Source organism: Chaetomium globosum, genomic scaffold (genome assembly GCF_000143365.1).
Source record: "Chaetomium globosum CBS 148.51 scaffold_7 genomic scaffold, whole genome shotgun sequence".
Taxonomy (NCBI): Eukaryota; Fungi; Ascomycota; class Sordariomycetes; order Sordariales; family Chaetomiaceae; genus Chaetomium; species Chaetomium globosum.
The window spans coordinates 3,255,598-3,274,381 of record NT_165982.1 but is presented as its reverse complement, the minus strand read 5'-3'; the positions used below and the strand labels follow the sequence as shown (position 1 = coordinate 3,274,381).

The 18,784-nt window shown below is 54.9% G+C and overlaps 5 protein-coding genes across 5 annotated transcripts; 2 read left to right on the top strand and 3 right to left on the bottom strand.

The window, feature by feature from the left end:
- Positions 1-462: 462 nt before the first annotated feature.
- CHGG_10609 (uncharacterized protein) lies at positions 463-3,218 on the top strand (the record flags this gene model as incomplete). The annotated part of the gene is made up of 7 exons (XM_001228535.1): positions 463-831; positions 891-935; positions 991-1,110; positions 1,160-1,664; positions 1,723-1,842; positions 1,894-2,243; positions 2,709-3,218. 7 exons carry the CDS (start codon positions 463-465, stop codon positions 3,216-3,218), a joined length of 2,019 nt encoding a protein of 672 aa, XP_001228536.1.
- Positions 3,219-4,773: 1,555 nt separating this feature from the next.
- On the top strand, positions 4,774-9,799 carry CHGG_10608 (uncharacterized protein; the record flags this gene model as incomplete). The annotated part of the gene is made up of 6 exons (XM_001228534.1): positions 4,774-5,702; positions 5,830-5,860; positions 5,932-7,076; positions 8,239-8,336; positions 8,751-9,004; positions 9,317-9,799. The coding sequence occupies 6 exons, from the start codon at positions 4,774-4,776 to the stop codon at positions 9,797-9,799; spliced, it is 2,940 nt and encodes a 979-aa protein (XP_001228535.1).
- Positions 9,800-10,321: 522 nt separating this feature from the next.
- On the bottom strand, positions 10,322-12,627 carry CHGG_10607 (uncharacterized protein; the record flags this gene model as incomplete). Its single annotated transcript, XM_001228533.1, has 4 exons — positions 10,322-11,635; positions 11,699-11,911; positions 11,998-12,434; positions 12,504-12,627. The coding sequence occupies 4 exons, from the start codon at positions 12,625-12,627 to the stop codon at positions 10,322-10,324; spliced, it is 2,088 nt and encodes a 695-aa protein (XP_001228534.1).
- A 1,536-nt stretch (positions 12,628-14,163) lies between these two features.
- On the bottom strand, positions 14,164-15,844 carry CHGG_10606 (uncharacterized protein; the record flags this gene model as incomplete). Its single annotated transcript, XM_001228532.1, has 2 exons — positions 14,164-14,944; positions 15,000-15,844. 2 exons carry the CDS (start codon positions 15,842-15,844, stop codon positions 14,164-14,166), a joined length of 1,626 nt encoding a protein of 541 aa, XP_001228533.1.
- A 1,322-nt stretch (positions 15,845-17,166) lies between these two features.
- CHGG_10605 (uncharacterized protein) lies at positions 17,167-18,674 on the bottom strand (the record flags this gene model as incomplete). The annotated part of the gene is made up of 2 exons (XM_001228531.1): positions 17,167-18,407; positions 18,536-18,674. The coding sequence occupies 2 exons, from the start codon at positions 18,672-18,674 to the stop codon at positions 17,167-17,169; spliced, it is 1,380 nt and encodes a 459-aa protein (XP_001228532.1).
- Positions 18,675-18,784: the final 110 nt, after the last annotated feature.

Genomic DNA, 18,784 nt, shown 5'->3' with positions numbered 1-18,784 from the left:
GGTGTGATTGGATGGTTGAGGCTCGCCCAAGAAGGTGCAACGCGGGATGTTGTGGTCTCTCGCACTGAGCCAATGTTTCGGGTACAAATCAACCTTGTACCTATCTCATCCTTCCCCTCGTCAATAAACCTCCTCCCCACTCTCATGTTGGGCGAGGTGTCACCATTCCTCTGTTGCCTCCAAACTTGAGCGAGTTGAGTGCATTAGGGTCGGTCGGCATTGCACCCAATGCTTAGCATTTTCCTCGACACAGTCTGCCCAATTTCGTCCTGACGAGAGCCCACTCAGCCACTCTTAGTCCGCAGCCTTCGAGGTACCTTCTCTTGAATGCGCCGCCTCGCTCTTACGGCGGCTTTGCAAACAGTATCCGCAATCCGCACACTTGGTCACACCAACTTTTCGAGGCGGCAATTCTATACCACCAGCTTCTTCGACTATCCACCCCCGCTACTCTACGCCAACATGACGGGAAATCACATTTTTAACGTCCTTACTACGGATTCGGCAGAGCTACAGGCGCTCCTCAGGACCGGAAAATTGACGTCTGTCGACATCGTTGAAGCATCTCTTGATCAGATCAATAAGCACAATACTGATGGCCTCAAACTCAATGCCATCATTAACACAACCCCCCGGGAACTCGCTATCTCCATCGCCAAGGATCTGGACGTCGAAAGGGCCGAGGGTAAGATCCGTGGCCCGCTACATGGGATCCCAATCACCGTCAAGGACAACATCATGACCGGACCGGAGTTCCAATTGCCCACAACGGTCGGCTCGGTCGCCCTCCGAGCCGCCATGGCTGAAAAGAATGCCCCAATTGTCGATCTGGTTGGTTCATCGGTCCCCAGCCACGCACGGTAATGCTGACGAGTGATGGTACCTACAAGTTGGTTAAAGCGGGCGCCATCATCATTGGGAAGGCAAACCTTTCGGTAAGTGAAAAGTTGGGCATCGTGTCAGAGCCACTAGTGACTGACCGCAGTGTAGGAGATGGCTGGATGGAAAGGCTTCGGCATTACAACCGGCTGGTCGGCCCTGGGTGGCCAAACCCAAACGCCCTACGTCGTTGGGGGTGTGGCACCCGGAGAGAAGCTCCTTGGTCATTCGGTACGTCCCTGCTTTGAGGCAGTCGGAAGACTAACTCACCACGACTCAGACCCCTGCCGGCTCATCGTCCGGAAGTGCCGTTGGCGTGGCTGCCGGCTTTGCCCCGCTTGCTCTGGCTACAGAAACCGATGGATCCATCGTGCAGCCCGCTACCCGGGCATCTCTTTACGGGCTAAAAGCTACCGTCGGTTTAATCCCCACCGAGGGAACAGCCCCTTGGAGTCCTCTTACCGACAGCATTGGTGGCATGGCGCGGACACCAAGGGACCTTGGTAACCTATTGGGGATCTTGTTGAATGACACTGACCTGTCCGCTCGTGCCGCCACCGATGCGTGGGGGGGACAAAGAGTCGGCTTCGTTGATCCCACCTTGTGGAGCTTTGTGCCCTTTATTTGCAATCCTGACGGGGTCCTTATTGAGCAGCAGCGCCGTGGGCTTGCCGATGCCGCAAACATAATCTCGGAGAAAGGGGGGGTTGTCGAACAGCCAGTGCCACTCACATCCATGGACGAGTTGGTCCTCGATGGTGAGGACGCTCTCGAGCAGTTATGGAGTACGTATCCATGGCCATCCTATTGCAAATGGCTACAACAACTAACCGAGACCTCCAGATCACGACTTTGAGCCGGCATGGAATCACTTTCTCGCCGGCTACAAGGAAACGCCTGTCCGTACCTTGGCCGAGTTGGTGAAGTTTAATAGCGACCACGCAGATGTTGCCCTCCCGTCCGGTACGTAAACCAAGACACTCGCACAAAATGAATCTAATTAACACTCTTTAGTCCATCCTGGTCAACAGCTACTGGAAGGAGCACTCAACGACAAGCTCACCAAGGAAAAATACGCCGAAGGCGTGAAGATCCTTCGGCAGGCCGCCCGCACTAACGGTATCGACAAGACGCTTGCCGACTACAACCTCGACGTCATCATCGGCCCCATGGACGGTAGAATCCCGACCATCGCCGCCGCCGCTGGGTACCCTGTCGGCACCATGCCACTTGGTTATTCTAAAACAAATGGCAGAGCGTTTGGTGCCTGTATTATCTCCGGCGCTGGAGGCGAAGCAAAGATATTGAGGGCTATGAACGCCTGGCACGCTACCATGCCTGCGAGGCAGCCCCCACCGCAGCTGGTTAATGAACATTGACATGAGGTTTCCGGCTGGGGCCCAATGTCATGTATCGTATCCTAGCTAGGCGGACATGTAATGGCTTGGGGTTGGGGTTATTATGAATCTCCGAATGGGAGTGGTTGACGGCCAGGGGGCCAACCAACCTAGGAAAGGTCTAAGGCCTTTAGGACCTTGGGGTATTAGTAACCTTCCTAGCCATTCATAGTCTGCAGGTGTTGTGCCATTCCTCACTGCAGCCGACCGGGCCTTCATGTTGCTACCTTACCTCACAATATGTAGCTGGACCCGAGCTTTTATTGTTTTGGGTCTGGAAAGCCAAGAGCCACAAATCCACGGTGCTCATAAACATGAAGGCTTCTTTTAGAGTGCTTCAGAACAAAGAAGCTTTTTTCTTCCCATTTACTTTCCGCTATCCCCTGTTTGGGGGGAGGGGGGGTGGGGGTTCGCCTTGACCTCGCTTCCTAGCCCCATGCTTCCTTACCTCTCATGGTACTTAATGCTCAGTTTGGCGACTATACATCCAACAGCAACGCACTTACAGCTAAGCAGCTGAGCTTCCGAGTCACCATCATATCGAGCGTCTTTTTCCTTCTCGTTAGTTCGTACATACCACAGACGAAATGGCAACGTTTCATGAGTTCCCGCCTTTGGCACTCTGTGCAGCCTATTGGCTGCTCTTCTTCCCACAGCAGCCCAGCTCCATCGAGGGGGGCCCAGCAACGATCGGCAGCTCGGAGATTGGGGACGACGAGGCACTCAGTGCTGAAAAATATCTCTTCCGAAAGCTGCGGAATGGGCTATGAGCTCCGCCAGTGCATCGTGATTGTCGATGAACGTTGCCGCAAGGGAAAATGGCCACGCACGAAACCACAGAAAGACGATGAGCTGGGGTTATATTTCGAGTACAGAATGGACATTGGCCGGCTGAGAATTGAGTCCACGGGCCGCAAGTTCCCGAAACGCAAGGCAGCATAATAGCTTTTGGTACCTCTATACGACGGATGGTAATTCGCCATGCAAAACTCTAGCGGTTATCCAAGGGTTTTGTTGGAAGACCAACAGCCACGATTCCACGGTTATCACACAAAATGTTTTGAAGCTTACAACAGTGGGTTGGGATCCTCGGAGCATCCCAGAAGTCATCAATTGAAGGTTGTTCTATCTTCGTCCTCCGTGGCGGGCACCGCCCTGACCTCCTTTTATAGCCTCTTGTTCAACCCCTGGAAACCATCTAACATAAGCGCATCGGCAACCAGGCTTCCGTGTCTCAAGTGCCACAACTTCCAACAGGTTTATTGAACAGACCTGCATTTCAGGAGATCCGCCTCAGTATTCCCCATACCACGGTTATTTCTTGGAGCGTCCCGAGCGGCAGAGTGCGTAGAGTTCGCAGCAATTGGGCTGCTTGAGTGTTCCGTGCTGCACGATTCATGCCTCAACAATGAGAGGGTCAAACTGCCCACCAAGCTAGTTGAGGTCTCGCTAGGCGTCCCGGGATCTGCTCGCCTCCGAGTCACCGACGGCGAGGAAGGCCGCTACGCCAGCACTCAGCTACTGCTGGGGCAACCCCCGGCCTTTCCGGAGTGTCGCAGTCTCGGTTACGGCGTACATCAAGGAAATTCCATCCTTGAAGATGCCTAGGACGATACTCAACGCCTTCAAAATTACCAGGAAGCTCGAATTTCGGTATATATATGGCTAGCCGTGATGGCGGTAACGCACCTTGTCCAGAGTCATTGGACCGTCCGGCGATAGCACGTGCACCACTGGGAGAGCTAGGACATCAACCCCTAGCTTCAGTATCTTATCGAACATTGACATTAGCCACAGATAATCTGGATGAGGCAGACGACGACCCAGATAAGCATTTTAGAGCGATGATTGGTTTGGTCTTTGCATGTGCCTAGGCTAGTGAGGGAGCAGACATGAATCGTCGGGTTGGTTACTTTTTGTTGAACCTAAGACCTGAGAATGAGGAGCGGTTCTCCTGCTGGCGGACTCATGGGAATTGTATGGATCAAGGAGCCACGAGCCACGCGTTGGCGTTGGAGCAGCGCACAAACCGCGAGGGAAATAAATTGATCTCCTATAATATTTAGCTAGTCCTTGCCTACATGTATTCATTCCCCTGAAAGGCTTTAGAACACCAAGTTTTTACTTAGGTAGGTAATCCATTGTTCCTTCAGCCAGCGGTTATTGTCGGAACATCTACGCCCAGGGTCCGGAGCAATTACACGGAAATACACATTGCAGTTGAATTGCAGCTGCAACGCCCCACATAAATCAATGCAACTGAAGGCTTCCAAAACCCCTGCAATTCAACCTGGCCCTCTGCAACGTGGATCCATTATTGCAGACATTCCAGAATAGTGGGTCCTTCTTAGCAGGTGATAGTGATTAATAGTAATTTGTATGGTGAACACTAACATGAAGCGGTCAGGGCATCGGCAGAACTCCCACCGCCCTAATCCCAGTCAATTCGCAGCTCAAGCTCTGACGAGCTCGGCATTCTGGCCTACCTGCCACCATAATGGCTACAGAAGCATCTGCTGCCGTCGCCGCGGTTCCTACACGTACTGAAGAAGACCTGGCCTTTCTCTTCAAGCGATTTCCCGGCTACCTATTCACTGAACGCAAGGGGCCAGCGTGGTCGTGGGTATGGAAATTCGGGTATGATATTTCACGCGACGGCAAAGACCGTGTATGGGTATGCCTTCGATGTATCCAACAACGCAACCGGAAGCCAGCCGCCTATAACCCACGAAATCTTGTGAACGTCGAGATTCATCTCTTTAACTCTCACCAGCTTAGCGATCCTACCGGTAAGCGACCGCCGCCTTCTGCCGTCAAGCCCCAACGCGAGAGCAGCAATTCGAGATCCATCGCCACCTTCTTCAATCTCAATGCGAACAACGCCGAGGATCAGAGGATGGCCAACCACTTGATCAGCGCGTTCGATAGAGCTGAGTTTCAACGAAGGATTGTAAGATGGCTCATCAGCGCCAATCTTCCTTTCCGCACAGCTGAACACCCTTATCTTCGCGATGTCTTCTCCTACCTCAACCCCTCTGTCGACATTCAAAAAGCCAACCTCTCCGAGAAGACTGTTCACGCCCTCGCTGTACGAGAGGTTGAGCGGCATAAGGATGCGGTGGTTAAGACGCTCCAGGAGAGCCCCGGGCTGGTTCATCTAGTCTTCGATGGATGGACTTCACGCAACCGCCTCTCTCTCTACGGCGTGAGCGCAGTCTTCCGAGACGAAGAGGGCACGCCTCACAAGATTGTGCTCGGTCTGCCAGAGATGAGTGACCGGCATACGGGTGAGAACATCGCGGAGGCCATCCTCGATGTTATTAGAAACTATGGTATTGAAAAGAAGATTGGCTACTTCACTGTCGACAACGCTACAAATAACGACGCCGCGTTGAAAATAATCGGTGAGAAGCTCGGCTTCCAGTGGTAAGAGAGGAGAGTTCGATGCTTCGGCCACATCATCAACCTAGTAGTTAGAGCACTACTCTTTGGTGTAGAATGTGATGCCTTTGAGCGAGAAGTCTCTACTAGCCTACTCACTACTCAACATGAGCATGAGCAATGGAGGAGGAAAGGCCCCATTGGTAAGCTTCATAACTTCTGTCAGGTATGTGCATCTCGCCTTGTCAACCTACCTATCACTGACCGTGAGAAGGAGGTCAACAGGTCAGACCTCTGGACCAAGAAGCTCATCTCGGCGCAAGAGCAACGGATCCGAGAAGCCTCCGAAGGTGAGAAGATCAAGAAACACACGCCGGTCGGAGTGGTGACAGACAACGCTACGCGGTGGCTCTCTCAGTACTTCATGATGGAACGCGCTCTTCAACTCCAGCCTTTCTACGAGACCTTCCTCTTTGAGGCGAAGCTTCACGTTGACTCGCAGTTCCGGACGACAGCAGGCACTCTAAAGAAAGGCGCGAAGGAGCCGCTCTTCTTAAATGAGGAGAACAAGTTGACCGCGAACGACTGGGAGGTCATCTCTGTGTTGAAAGAGATCCTTCTCGACTTTGAGCTCGTTGTGAAAGCTCTTCAGGGCGACGGTCAACCTCGTGAGAAGAAGCGCAGCTCCTGCGATGAGCCGATCAGTCTAGTACAGGGAGCAAGCTGGGATCTTCTCGATGGGTACGAGTTCCTCCTTGAGTCTCTCGAGAGAGCGAAGGCGAGAGTTGAAGACCTCGTTGACGGCGAACACGTCGCTATTAACGTCAACAACGCATGGATGAAGCTCGACAAATACTACGAGAAGATCGGCCAGTCTCCTCTCATCTACGCTGCCACCGCATTGCACCCTCGGCACCGATGGGGTAGATTCGAGGCGTGGCGTGAGCATCACGCTGACTGGATCGAGCCAGCGAAGTTACAAGTCCGAGAACTCTGGAGGCAACAATACCGAGACCTACCAGTCGAGCAGAAAGAGGCTTCAGAACCACCCACGAAAATCCCCCGCCTCTCGAGCAACAGGTTCGCAATCTTCAGAACCCAGGAGCGAACTCCAACAAACTCAGCACCCACCTCTCCTTCACCCTTTCCATCGCCAGCGCTGGTCGAACTTGACGAGTTTGAGCGTTGGCAACTAGATAATAGCGACTTTGATCGGTACGAGGAGGATCCCCGTGCCTACTGGCACAAGAGAAGGAACACCTACCCACGGCTTGCGCGCATGGCGTTGGATCTACACACGGTGCTTCCTATGAGCGCCGAAGTTGAGCGCTTGTTCAGCGTTACTGGCCATATGGTTACTCCTTTACGCAACCGGCTACAGGCGAACACAATATCTCTCTGTCAGATCCTCCGCAGCTGGTACGATGCCGGCGTGATTGATGATCTCGATCCAATACTGTCATGGAAGACACACGGACACATGGAAGATGATTGATGATAGCTAGGGTTAGGGATTTGTATGGAAATTTGGACCCACTTCTCCCATTTTGGGTTAGGTTATTGCCCCACAACGGGGCCCACAGTTCGGCCCCACCAATTTCAACATGTTGCATCCATTTCAACGAGTGCCTTCCGTGGATCAATTCAATGTGGCTTCGCTTACGTAAGGTGCAATTACACTGCAACGGGCTGGTGACATTGATGGGAGTGTAATTGATCCGGACCCTGGGTAGGCACCAAGTAAATGTCATTCATTATCATCCTCGGTTGTTGAGAAATCCTCCTCTCCGAGCAGCCTTCGGAGCTCGATTGGCCTGGTCTTGCCTTTGCCGCTCGATCTCCACAGGGTCTGAGCATGTGCGCACCATCGGAAATGTGCCAGAAAAGAATCTTGGCCATATACCTTGTCGCGGACCATGAGTCCCCAGTCCTCGTGGTCGGAGCCGATAATGATCTCTTTTTGAAAACCGAGTAAACATCCGGCACACGACATTCCGTACTCGGCTCTGCCGGTCCGCCTATCATAATAGGGAAGTGCGCATGACCCCATATAGCTGAATTGTGTAATTCTTCTGAAATTTGCCGACCGCGCCTGCGCTGCTGTTGCATGTGATGGTTTCCCTGAAATCATGAGTTTGGCCTGAGCTACAGAGACAAGCGCAATAGGGGAAGCGAGCCGCCTCGTTCCGTAGATGCCGGGTAAGGTTTTGAACGGCCTCAGCCGCGCTACTTCGGCCTCGGTCAAGGGGAATTCCTTCCGGATCCCGGAAGGAGTCAGCATTTGAGTTCCCGAGGCTCTTTGGAGGCAAGTAAAACAGCATCGACTCCAAGTCGGGAGGAATACGAAGCCGCCAAATTGGCCACAAAAGGTGCAGGCCTTGGTACACAATGCGTGGTAAAAGTCGAGCAGAGAAATGTCGATGGCGAGCCGTGTCCGAAACAAGGCGCAGAGAAGGTTGAGTCCATGGCAGACCAACCTCTGATATTGATAGAGAGAGTCTACGACCTGTCTCGAACCGAGATTTGCTTGCCGAAAGTTGAGGAGAGATCGTAGGTCTAAATGTAGCAATACCTCCTGCAGGAGCTCGAGCGGTAACCGACCGAGGGTACCGAGCCCCGTGTCAGGAGCCCGCAGGAAGGGCGTTGCTATCGATGAACGAACGGCGACGTGTTCGCGAGGTAAGAACCATATCAAGGATTGACAAGATTCTTTGCGATGGTAGGCTATGGTTCGAACAATGGCGTCGGTCTGGTTCTCGTCGAAGCAGGACTCGGTCGTGGAGCGCCATGGATTTCTTGATTACCCCTAATATCGAGGTACTTGAAAGCTCAGAGGAATACTCATGAAGCCCAGGCAGTGGTCGGCGAATCGGTCCTAGGACGCTTCGCATGATCCAGCCCGCAAGCAGGGCAATAGCAAAACCTGGATCTGATGAGGCCCTTCATTGAGCTTTCTATTCTGACGCGGTATCATCTTACGTAGGTATCTACCGCACAGGGCAAGCATCTCGACAGTCAAACTACGACTCCCTTCTTCCTTTCATTTCGCGAGCACACTTTTGTCACCAACTCAGGACACGCACTCCCTAATAGAATATACCCCAATTGAGGACACTGAGAGTATCAGCAAGCACAAGCCAGGAGGTTACCACCCGCTGCAGATTGGCGACCGCTTCGGCTCTCAGAGTCAATACCGAGTCGTCCACAAACTAGGGTTCGGTGGTCATTCTACCACTTGGCTTGCATGGGACGAGTTCCAGGGCCGCCACGTGGTGCTGAAGATTGCGATTGCATCTGACACAGCTTTATCGCAGGAGATTCACACCTTGCGACGACTAAGGGAAAGCGTTTGTGACACGGCGGGAAGGAAGGACTTTCCATTCTAGACTCGCTTACTCACAACGGCCCCAATGGCACCCACGAATGCCTCGTTACAGAGCCCGGCATGTGTAGCTTAGCCAAAAGCAAGTCCACATCGAAGGGTGTATGGTACTTTGACCTCGCCGTGGCGCGTACCATCACATCTCAGTTAATCCGGGCAACGGCAATGTTGCATTCTCGGGGTATTGTTCATGGTGGTGAGTGAACATAGACCCATTCTCAAGATGCGCGAACCACAATTATCTCGAGCCGAGTAGCTACTGACTCAAAGCCTCGAGAAAGACGTCCACCCAGGCAACATCCTGTTCACCCTCCCGTCTTCCTTCCATTCCCTCTCGACCAAGGACGTTTACGCCACATATCGTGAACCGATAAAAGAACCCGTACGGCGGAGGGACGGTGTCAGCCAACTACCAACCATCGTTCCGCCCTACGTCGTGCCTCCGGTCTGGCTGGGTAAACGGTGCGAACACATCACCACTGCCGACGCCAATATCATGATCACCGACTTCGGAGAAGCGTGGCTGCCCGCAAGCTCGCCACGGTACAGTCTGAACACGCCGGTATTGTACCGGCCGCCTGAGGCGGTCTTTGCCGAGTCTGAGGGTAAGCCAGTCAGTTTTGCGGCCGATATCTGGTCGCTGGGGTGCACCATATACGAACTGTTCACGCCGGGAACTCTCTTTGAGGGGTTCTTTCCGGATGAAGACGACATGGTCGCCGAGATGGTTAGTGCGTTGGGAAAGCCCCCTCGGTCGTGATGGGATGGTTGGCGGGCGCGCGGGAACTTCTTTGACGCCGAGGGGGAGAACTGGAAGGTGAAGAAAGGGAGATTTCAGATGGGGATTATTATACTTTCGATGCGAGGGTTGATTGCATAAAACAAGACAGGAAGGGGGTGGTTGATCAGGAGGAGCTGGATGACTTGCGTCTTCTGTTGGGGAACATGATTCGGTGGAGCCCGGAGGAAAGGTCCTCGGCAGAGATGTTGATGGTGAGTGAGTGGATGAGAAAATGGGGAGTCTAGGTAGTTTGACAGAAAGGATACCTGTGCAGCTTACTGCTATTCAAATGGTGTCTGAGGTGTTCAACACATAAAATAAAGGGAAGGGAAAATGGACATCGCCTTTGGGATGATTTGGTACCATTCTATTATTCGAAGCTGTCTACAGTCACCCCCAACGCCAAACGCTATGCTCAAAACTATATCCTCTCAAAAAAAAAAAAAAAAAAAAGAAAAGAAAAAAAACACCAAAACCTGACCCCAAAACAACCCCAGCCCCCTACAGCAACTCGCACTTAGCCTCCTTCTTCTTACACTTAAACGCCTTCCTAAAATCATCCGAGTTCTCCGCCATGCCCTGAATGCGGACCATCGAGGGAGAATGAACATCCAGCGGCAGGATCCTCGCCATCTCGGCCGGAGTACGAGTATTGCACCAAATATTCGCCGAGTACACAAAAAACAGCTGCTCCGCGGTAAACTTCTCCAGCCCCGGCAGCTCCTGGTTCCACGTCGCCGGCATGGCCTTGCGCTGCTCCTCCCACGCCGCATACGCCGAGCGCATCCCCCCCGCATCGGCCAAGTTCTCGCCCAGCGTCTGCAGCCCGTCGACGTGGGCCTTCCCTCCCGGCACATCGACCTCGAAGGCCGAGTACTGGTCGACAAAGCACTGGGAGCGCGCCTCGAACTCGGCAATCGTCGAGTTGTCCCACCACACCTCGAACTCGGCGTCCTCGCTCCACTGCCGCCCGTTGTTGTCGAACCCGTGCGTGATCTCGTGCCCGATGATGGTGCCCAGCCCGCCGTACAGCGCGTAGTCGGGCAGGTGGTAGTGGAAGAATGGGAGCTGCGAGATGCCCGCCGGGATGGTGATGGCGTTGGAGGTGGGGTCGTAGAAGGCGTTGACTTCGGCCACGTTGTCGTACTCGTTGCGGTTGGGCTTTTGGGTCACTTTGGCGTATTGTTTGGTGGTTTTGAAGCGCAGGCTGGAGAGCACGTTGGAGAAGTAGCTCGAGGTGAAGTTGAGGCCGGTGTAGTACGACGCGATCGAGTCGGCGGAGCGGAGGTCTGGGTTTGACCTGGGGTAGCCGATGTTCTGGACCATGTTGTCGACCTTCTGCAGGGCCCGCTTCCTGGAGGAAGCGCTCATCCACTTGAAACCCTCGAGGCGCTTCCTGAACTCGGCCTTGACGTTGGTGGTCATCTTGTCGGCGGCCTGTAGGGTGAGCTCGGGATATGTGGCGGAGATGAAGTAGTGGTCCTTGATGTGCCGCGCCATCTTGTCAATCTCGTCGATGCACGTCTCCCATCTCTCGACTTTGGGTGAAGGCGACACTCCCAGGAGCGCTTGGAGATCCGGGTCCCCAATATATTTCCCAACCGTGTTGATGGCGGTCCACATCATGAAGCCCTGCACGGCTGCCCTGGAGTGGTTCGCGACGAGGTTCGAGTACCCGGGCCAGAAGTCCGGGGAGTTTACGAGGATACGGGCGGGCGCCTTTCCAGTTGGCGTGAGTCCAATAACCAGCTTTCCAAAGCCGAACACGGGCGCAGCTTCGTCGATCTCGGCGAGGGTCACGTTTTTGATGGTGTTCTGGGGTCCGTTAGCGTTTGGTCTCTCTAGTCACAATGACCGGCTTTGGGTTGTAGCGCTTACTATAGAGTCCGCGCCAGGCCCCAGTGATTCCTGATACCGAAGCCCTTCCGTGACCAGGTCAATTTCAAATCCCACGACTGCTGCTCCCAACGCCGTGGCCGTCTTGTTGTTTAGGTTGGGGTACGAGATGCGGAAGACGTCTCTCAGCATCCCCGAATATGCTTTCATTTTAGCCTCGTCAAAGTAAGACGTCAGGTTGTTTTGCAAGTACACCTGGGGAAGATTCCAGCAGACACGGTTGTGTTTCTTCACTCATGTTAGCGACACGGGAAACAGCACCAATGAGCGCAAGAACGTACCGCATCCAGAAAGTCAGGCATGACAGGCTCACCCCGTCCGCTGCAAGCGCTGTAGAAGACCGGGATGTCATACTGCGCGAGGAGCAGTGCCGCCTCCCGCAGGCCATCAATGTCGCGCGACCCGAGGCTTGTCTCCAGGTCAGTGGGGGGGACAGGCCAAGTCTTGTTGACAGATACGATCAGATCGTTCAGGGGCTTGATGCCCGCGGCGGCGATGGCGTCGGTGTCCATGCAGGATTGGTAGGCCGTCCGTAGCATATCGAAATTGGACTCCTCGATGTTGTTCCGGGCGACCAGCAAGGTAGACTTGAAGCCCGCTGCCTCGGCATGACTGCTGCTCTCCATGATCTTCTTTAGGATGCGGGCGGTGCGCTTCTGGACTACGGGGAAAGTGCCCGAATCATCACCGTTATGTTCGTAGGCTCCGTAACAAACCACTAATACCGCGTAACCAGGTTAGCGTCGGGGATAGCCCTCGAGGCTCAAACTACAAGCTCGGTACTCACTCTTGTCAAATTCTGTGCAGGGGTCCATCTCTTCCCAGTTCGGGGCCATGTTCTGAAGAACATAGGAGGCCCCGTGGACGCACGCTGGCGTCGTGCATACCGGCGAGCTCTGCCACTGACCCATCTTTGCGTTGGGGAGGGAAGGGTGGTTGTGGGATGGTGGGAATCAAGTGTCGTCGAGCCAGGACAAATGTCCCAACCCAAAGCGTAACGGCATTCTTTATACATTGGCATTCCTTCGGCGATCCATGACAAAGATTCAACAACGGTCCAAGCCCCCGGACCGACTGCCAAGCGTAAGCTTCCACTTTGCGGGGCCGAAGACGGGGTTTGATGCCGCTCAGCCCTCTCGAACGAGGCGGTCCATTGGCGGTGAAGCGAAGCAGCATGGATGCTCAGCCCAACCCCCGCCCTAAACCCTTGGGCTTCCCGAAGGCAGCCACATTTCAATGCTTGTCAGCGCGAGAATGGGTCTTTTCAGGCTGTTGTTAGCTTGGTGGCACCAGTCCTTGCTGTCCAAAAGCTGGCGCCTGTGGGAGAATGGATACCAAGTAAACTGGAAAGTTAATCTTGGAGAGAGTTTGCCGATCCTTGTCATGGTTTCCAGGCTGGGATTAGCGTTAACTCTGCATGGCATTGGGGGCAGGTGGACGGCCAGAACTGATTTGGAGGCTGAGAAGGCTTCGTCGTGCTAAATCGGTATCTCGAACATGCAAGCGTCGCAGTGGCTTGGGCATGACTCGGGAAAGTGAGAGCTTGAACACTTGACGCTGTCATTACTCGGCATCTCAACGCCCGCTCGTGGCACGAATACCCGGCTCGGCCTGGTAACCCAGCGGGACGGATGAGCTGTGCCTTGTGGAGACTGGGCTTGGAAGAGCTTGTTCGTCTGTTCTTTGGGCTTGGCAATACCAGGGAATGGGGTCCATGTTGTTGACTTCTGGCGTCTGATTGACCGATATTAAAAGAGGATGCCCGAGCCTGGTGCCAATGGCGACGGGGCACGTTGTTGCCGTTTTTTCCGTTAGTTATTTTTTGGCCCTTTCATCAGACGGTACGAAGGAATTGTTGTTCGTCTTCTGAGAAGGATGCGGAACCCTGCGAAAGGGCTGAAGGATTAAAATTTCAGGGTCCTCTCTGTGAAGTCAAGAAAGGAAAGCTTGTCGATCGTTTCGAGACTTGATGCCGTATAGAGAATGGAGTTACTCATCAATGTTTATTTTCTGTTTTCCTTTGAAAAAAGTGAACTTGAATGAGTAAGTCCTTGTTGGGATATGTCTAATATCCGAATCTTTATACCTATTTGAGTATCTCCATGTAAGTGATTAGTAAATACACGGCGATGGTTAAACCAGACACTTAGCAGGCCTAAGAATACTCGATTTGCCTCTGGCTGAGCTTTGGTTTTGCCACTTAGCTGATACTGTATGCAGTTACGCAGCCGTCTAACCATCGGCTCTGCAATGGCATCAGTTTGACTTGCCTCAACAACAGACCAGGTAAGGAGGTTAAGAGGCAGAGATGAGTGTGGTACCTGCAGCTGTTCCAGGTCACGGGCCATCAGTCCGAGGGAGTATTCTTTGCTACTCGTCATCCAATATACATTGATTATCATAAATCATATCCCGCACCCTCAGTAAATTACACAACTATGAACACTCTAGATCTCGGCGCCGCCACCGCAAGGTCCCGAATGGGTATGCCCAGCATGGCCGTGAGACCCTCCGCTGCGCTTGAGCATGCGGGCGCGGTCGGCATCCCACCTCCTCGTCTTCGTCTCCACCGGGGGCAGGGTCTTGAAGCTGAGGGCATACTTGGCCACCGAGTCGGCAATGGCCTGGGTGTTGAGGAGGTACGCATCCAGCGCCAGGTTGTTGATGTCGTCGCCAATCTTGTGGTAGTTGATGTCGTATGCGACGCCGGCCTCGCCGCCGAACAGCTTGGCCTCCTCCTCGGTCTTGAGCACCTCGGCGCCCGTGAATAGGCCGCCTGAGGGGATACCGTTCTCAATGAAGGCGGCGTAGTCGGAACGGCCCGAGAACTCGGTGGGCACCGACGGGCTGTTCTTGCTCTTGAAGAAGTTCTCAAAATCCTTCTCGATGACATCGGAGCCGGCGGGGCCCGTGAGGTTGAAGGCGTTGCCGTCGCCGTCGTAGATGCCGTAAATGTAGTTAGGGCTGGCGATCTGCGCAGATGTTAGCGTGGCTTCGTGGGTCGTGGGGTGGAGCGGAATGGATGTATTTACCATGTCAAAGTTGAGGTAGGCGCGGATCTTGGCCACCTCGGTGTCGGAGCCATTGATCGAGTTCATGTAAAAGTACGAGCCGAGCAGGCCGAACTCCTCGGCGCTCCAGAAGGCGAAGCGCACGGCGTTCTTGACACGGAACTTGGCAAGTGCCTTGGCGACGGTGAGGATACCAATCGTACCGGAACCATCGTCGCTGGAGGCTGTCAGCATAATTCAAGATTGGGGAACCGTCGACGAGAAAGACTCACTTGATACCCGGGCCGGCAGGCACAGAGTCAGTGTGCCCACCGAGAACGAGCACATTGTTGTGGTCACCGCCCTTCGTCTCAGCAATGACGTTGTAGCTCACGCGCTCCTCAACCAACGCATCAATCTTGACCGTGGCGGTCACCTCGCCCTGGGCCAGCTTCTCCAGAATCACCTTGGAATCCTCTTGGCTGATGCCCACAACGGGGGCATACTCCTTGAACGGCTCACCCAGAGTGCCCGCCAATTCGCCGGCCTCGTTGTTGTAGATGATAGCCGCCACAGCGCCGGCCGCCTTGGCGTTGATGGACTTTTGGCTAAAGGGGCAGGTGCCACGCGAGATGAAGGCGATATTGCCCGAGACCTCGGCGGGGTAATCAGCGGCATCGCAACCTAGGTTGGCGACGGCCACGAGCGGCTTGGTAGCTTCACCGCCGGGGGTGTAAGTCAGGGTATCGGCCTGGATGTCCTCGCCGTCGACAGTGAGCGAGCCCTTGCCCTCCGAGTAGATTTCGGTGAAAGGCTGCTTGACCACGTCGTAGTAGTCGAGAGCCGTTAGCGCCTCGTAGAGGTAGTCAACAGTGGCGTTGTGGCCGCCACCGCCAAAAGCGCGGTTGCCGCCGTGAGCGTTGGCGATGTCTTGAAGATTCTGGGAACCGGCGACCAAGTCCTCGATGTTGATCAAGGCCTGCAGCTTCTCCGAGTTGACGAGGGCAGGCTTGGGGCCACCCGGGCCACCTCCGCAGCCGGGTCCCTTCGGGCCGTCATGTCCGTGGCCAGGTCCGCCGCCGGCGGTTGCCAAGGCGGGGACGGCGAAAGCGAGAAGAGAAGCGGTGGAGGTCCTCATCCTGAATCAACACACAACAGCAGCCAGGGATATGTCGGGTTCGAGTTGAGACCTAGGGAGGGGGCGGAACAATCAACATCTCAGTCACCGACCGAGGGGGTGGCCCTCAATATGTATTTCTCATGCGGCCTGCCTTGTTTTTTTTTCCCCTGTTCTTTCATCCCGACTGGGACGGTGGTCGCTGTGGTTTCCGAGGCCGCATGTCAGCAACGTGCCGATCGCTTCGCACAACTAAACATTGCCAACACCACACAATCTTTCCCCCTCGCTTGCGCCTTCTGGAAACGAATTAATTGACAGCTGCACGCCATTCAACAGCGACATCGCGTCTGGGCGCATCCCATTGTGGCAGCTGCTGCCCTGCTCGGTCGAGCAACTGCCTTGTCCAGTAAGAGTCGGGGGGCCTGTCGTGTCCCGCCGCTAGGTCCGCAACGGCAGGTCCCAGCGATGCGCACCCGCAACGCGTTCAGCCGGTGTGGAGGTGATCTGGGCTTGATAGGGTTCGGGGATGCGGGGCAATTCACCCCAGCGATGGGATTGACCAATCGAGTCGCAATGGTTCCTCCTTCGGTTGGGGATGCCGAAGCTAAGATAACTTAATTTGTGCCTTCCATGGCTGGCACTTTCCCGGGTTCCCGATTGCCGCGATTGCGGAACATGGTGCGGGAGCGACTGGAGCTGTTGCTACCCACCTGCTCGTCTTGGAGGGAGTCCCGCCTGGGCATTGTTGACGAGGCATCTCTTGCTATTTGCGTGATCGGCGCTGGCGGGTAAAACCCACCTCCGGTTATCTGTTCCCCATCACATGGCTTCCTCCCCACTGAGGGGGCTTGGGTGTCCATGATGGCAACACCACCATGTGTTGTTCGTAACTCAGAGTAGCATCTCGAAATCCGATGATTGCAAAGATCTTCCAGTCCTACCTGACCCTGCATTGAAGCGGGAGATCAGCATAAATGTCTTGCCAGACTGTCGGGTTTAGGGCCAAGTCAACCGCCGTCAAAATCCCAGTGGGGTTCAACGAAAAATAATAACTAACTAGTTAAGTGATAGTTAAGGATATTTAACAAGTACCAAAGGACTGCAAAAAACATGGAGACTGAGAAAAGAAAATAAAATCCTGGATGTATGAGAGAAATCAGCCGCAGCGAATTGGTGCGAAAGGGTCTCGCGTTGAGATCATGTTTGATAATAGCCATGGGTATAGCGTATACAGTCAACTGCGCTGTATTCACGGCTAGCCATGCGTATAGAAATCGTACAATATAGATTTTGCATATACAAACGCTCTCTATTAGTATCTTGTTAAACCCCTCGAATCCTTAGCTCGCCTCGATACGCCGACAGTAATCACGCCCCTGGCTGACCTGCCAACGGCACAACCACACCTCCATAGCCATGCCCAGGAAGCCCGCAATGCAGATGCCGCCGCTATCACTAACCGAAGTTGCCCCCAGGCTGAATTCGCGGTCTTCCGCCGGAACATTCTCCATAATCTCGGCGAAGGTGTTGACGTAGACCGCGCCGCCGAGCAGGCCCTCCCAGAAGATGACCACAAACACCAGGTAGACAGACGGGATGAAGTTGAGCACCGCGTGCAGCGTCAGCAGGACGAGGTTGGCGACCTGCAGGAACGAGGGCAAGTACAGGTGGTGGATCCGGATGAAGGGCGTCGACGACCGTGAGATGAACACGCCGAGTTGGTAGAGGAAGCCGTAGAACGGGTAGTACTCCCTGAACTCGGAGAAGGGCGACTGGTCCAGCGGAAACAGCAGCGTCGGCGCCACACCCTGGTTGATGGTGTATTCAGCCACGTACACAAGCAACAACGGCAGCATGTACGGGAAAAACAGCGCCCTCGCCCGCCGCACATTCCCCCAAAACGACGCCCTCCCCGTGCGCCCCTCATGATGATGCGTATACGCCGTAGCCGCCACCGACGGTCCCGGTGCGAGCAGCCCAGCGGAAGCCGCACCCGCAGGCACATCCTCAAACCCCTCCTCCCCGTCCTCCTCTTCCCCAGGCTCCGCAACGCGCTCATACCCGCCCTTCCACCCCTTCAACGGCCCCCTCGGCAAGATCCCCCAAAACGCCACCACCATCACACTCGGCAGCAGCGCCCCCACCAACAAACTCCCCCTCACCCCCAACCCAATCCACCCCGTCAACACCACATACAACCCCGCGCCCACCAACCCCGCCCCTCCCGTGCCACTCCCCCACGCCGCCAAACTCCCATGCCCATAATAATGCGTCAGCCCCAAAAAGCTCAGCTCCCCCCCGCCACTCGACAAGCTCGCCAGCACCACGCCCAACAGCTTCACGCCCACGGCCCCCTCCACCGGCGCGGCCGCCACCACCAGCATGCCGGCGCACGAGAGCGCCACAAAGACGGCGATGCGCACCGAGTAGGGCACGCGGTGGATGAAGTAGGGCGCGACCAGCTTGGTGAGGAAGGAGGGCAGGACGTCGGCGAGCAGCACGGCGCCTTTGGGGACGGACGTGCCGACGAGGTCTTGGGCGGCGGAGAGGACGAGCACGTAGAGGATGTTGTTGATGAGGCCTGTTTGGGTGGAGGAGGGTGGGGGGTTAGTTGTGGGGGATGATGATCGGGCGGGTGAGAGGGTGAGGGAGGGGAAGGGTTGGGTTGGTGTGTTTGGTGTTTTGGGGAAGGAATAGGGGGGCCCGTACCGAATAGCCAAAACGCGATAACGACCGAGACGTCGGTGTTGCGAAACATGTTGGACAGGCGCGCGCGGTAGAGGGCCCACGACGAGGATGGTGTGCCCGGCAGCGGGAGCAAGCCCGAGGTCGAGGGCGAGCGGTTCATGTTGGTTGTTAATTATTGTTGATTGTATGAGTACAGTCTAGCGCTATGTTCCAGCCGCCATCGGGTTTTTAAGTGTGACGCGGCAATACCGCCGCGGTCGGGACGGGTGG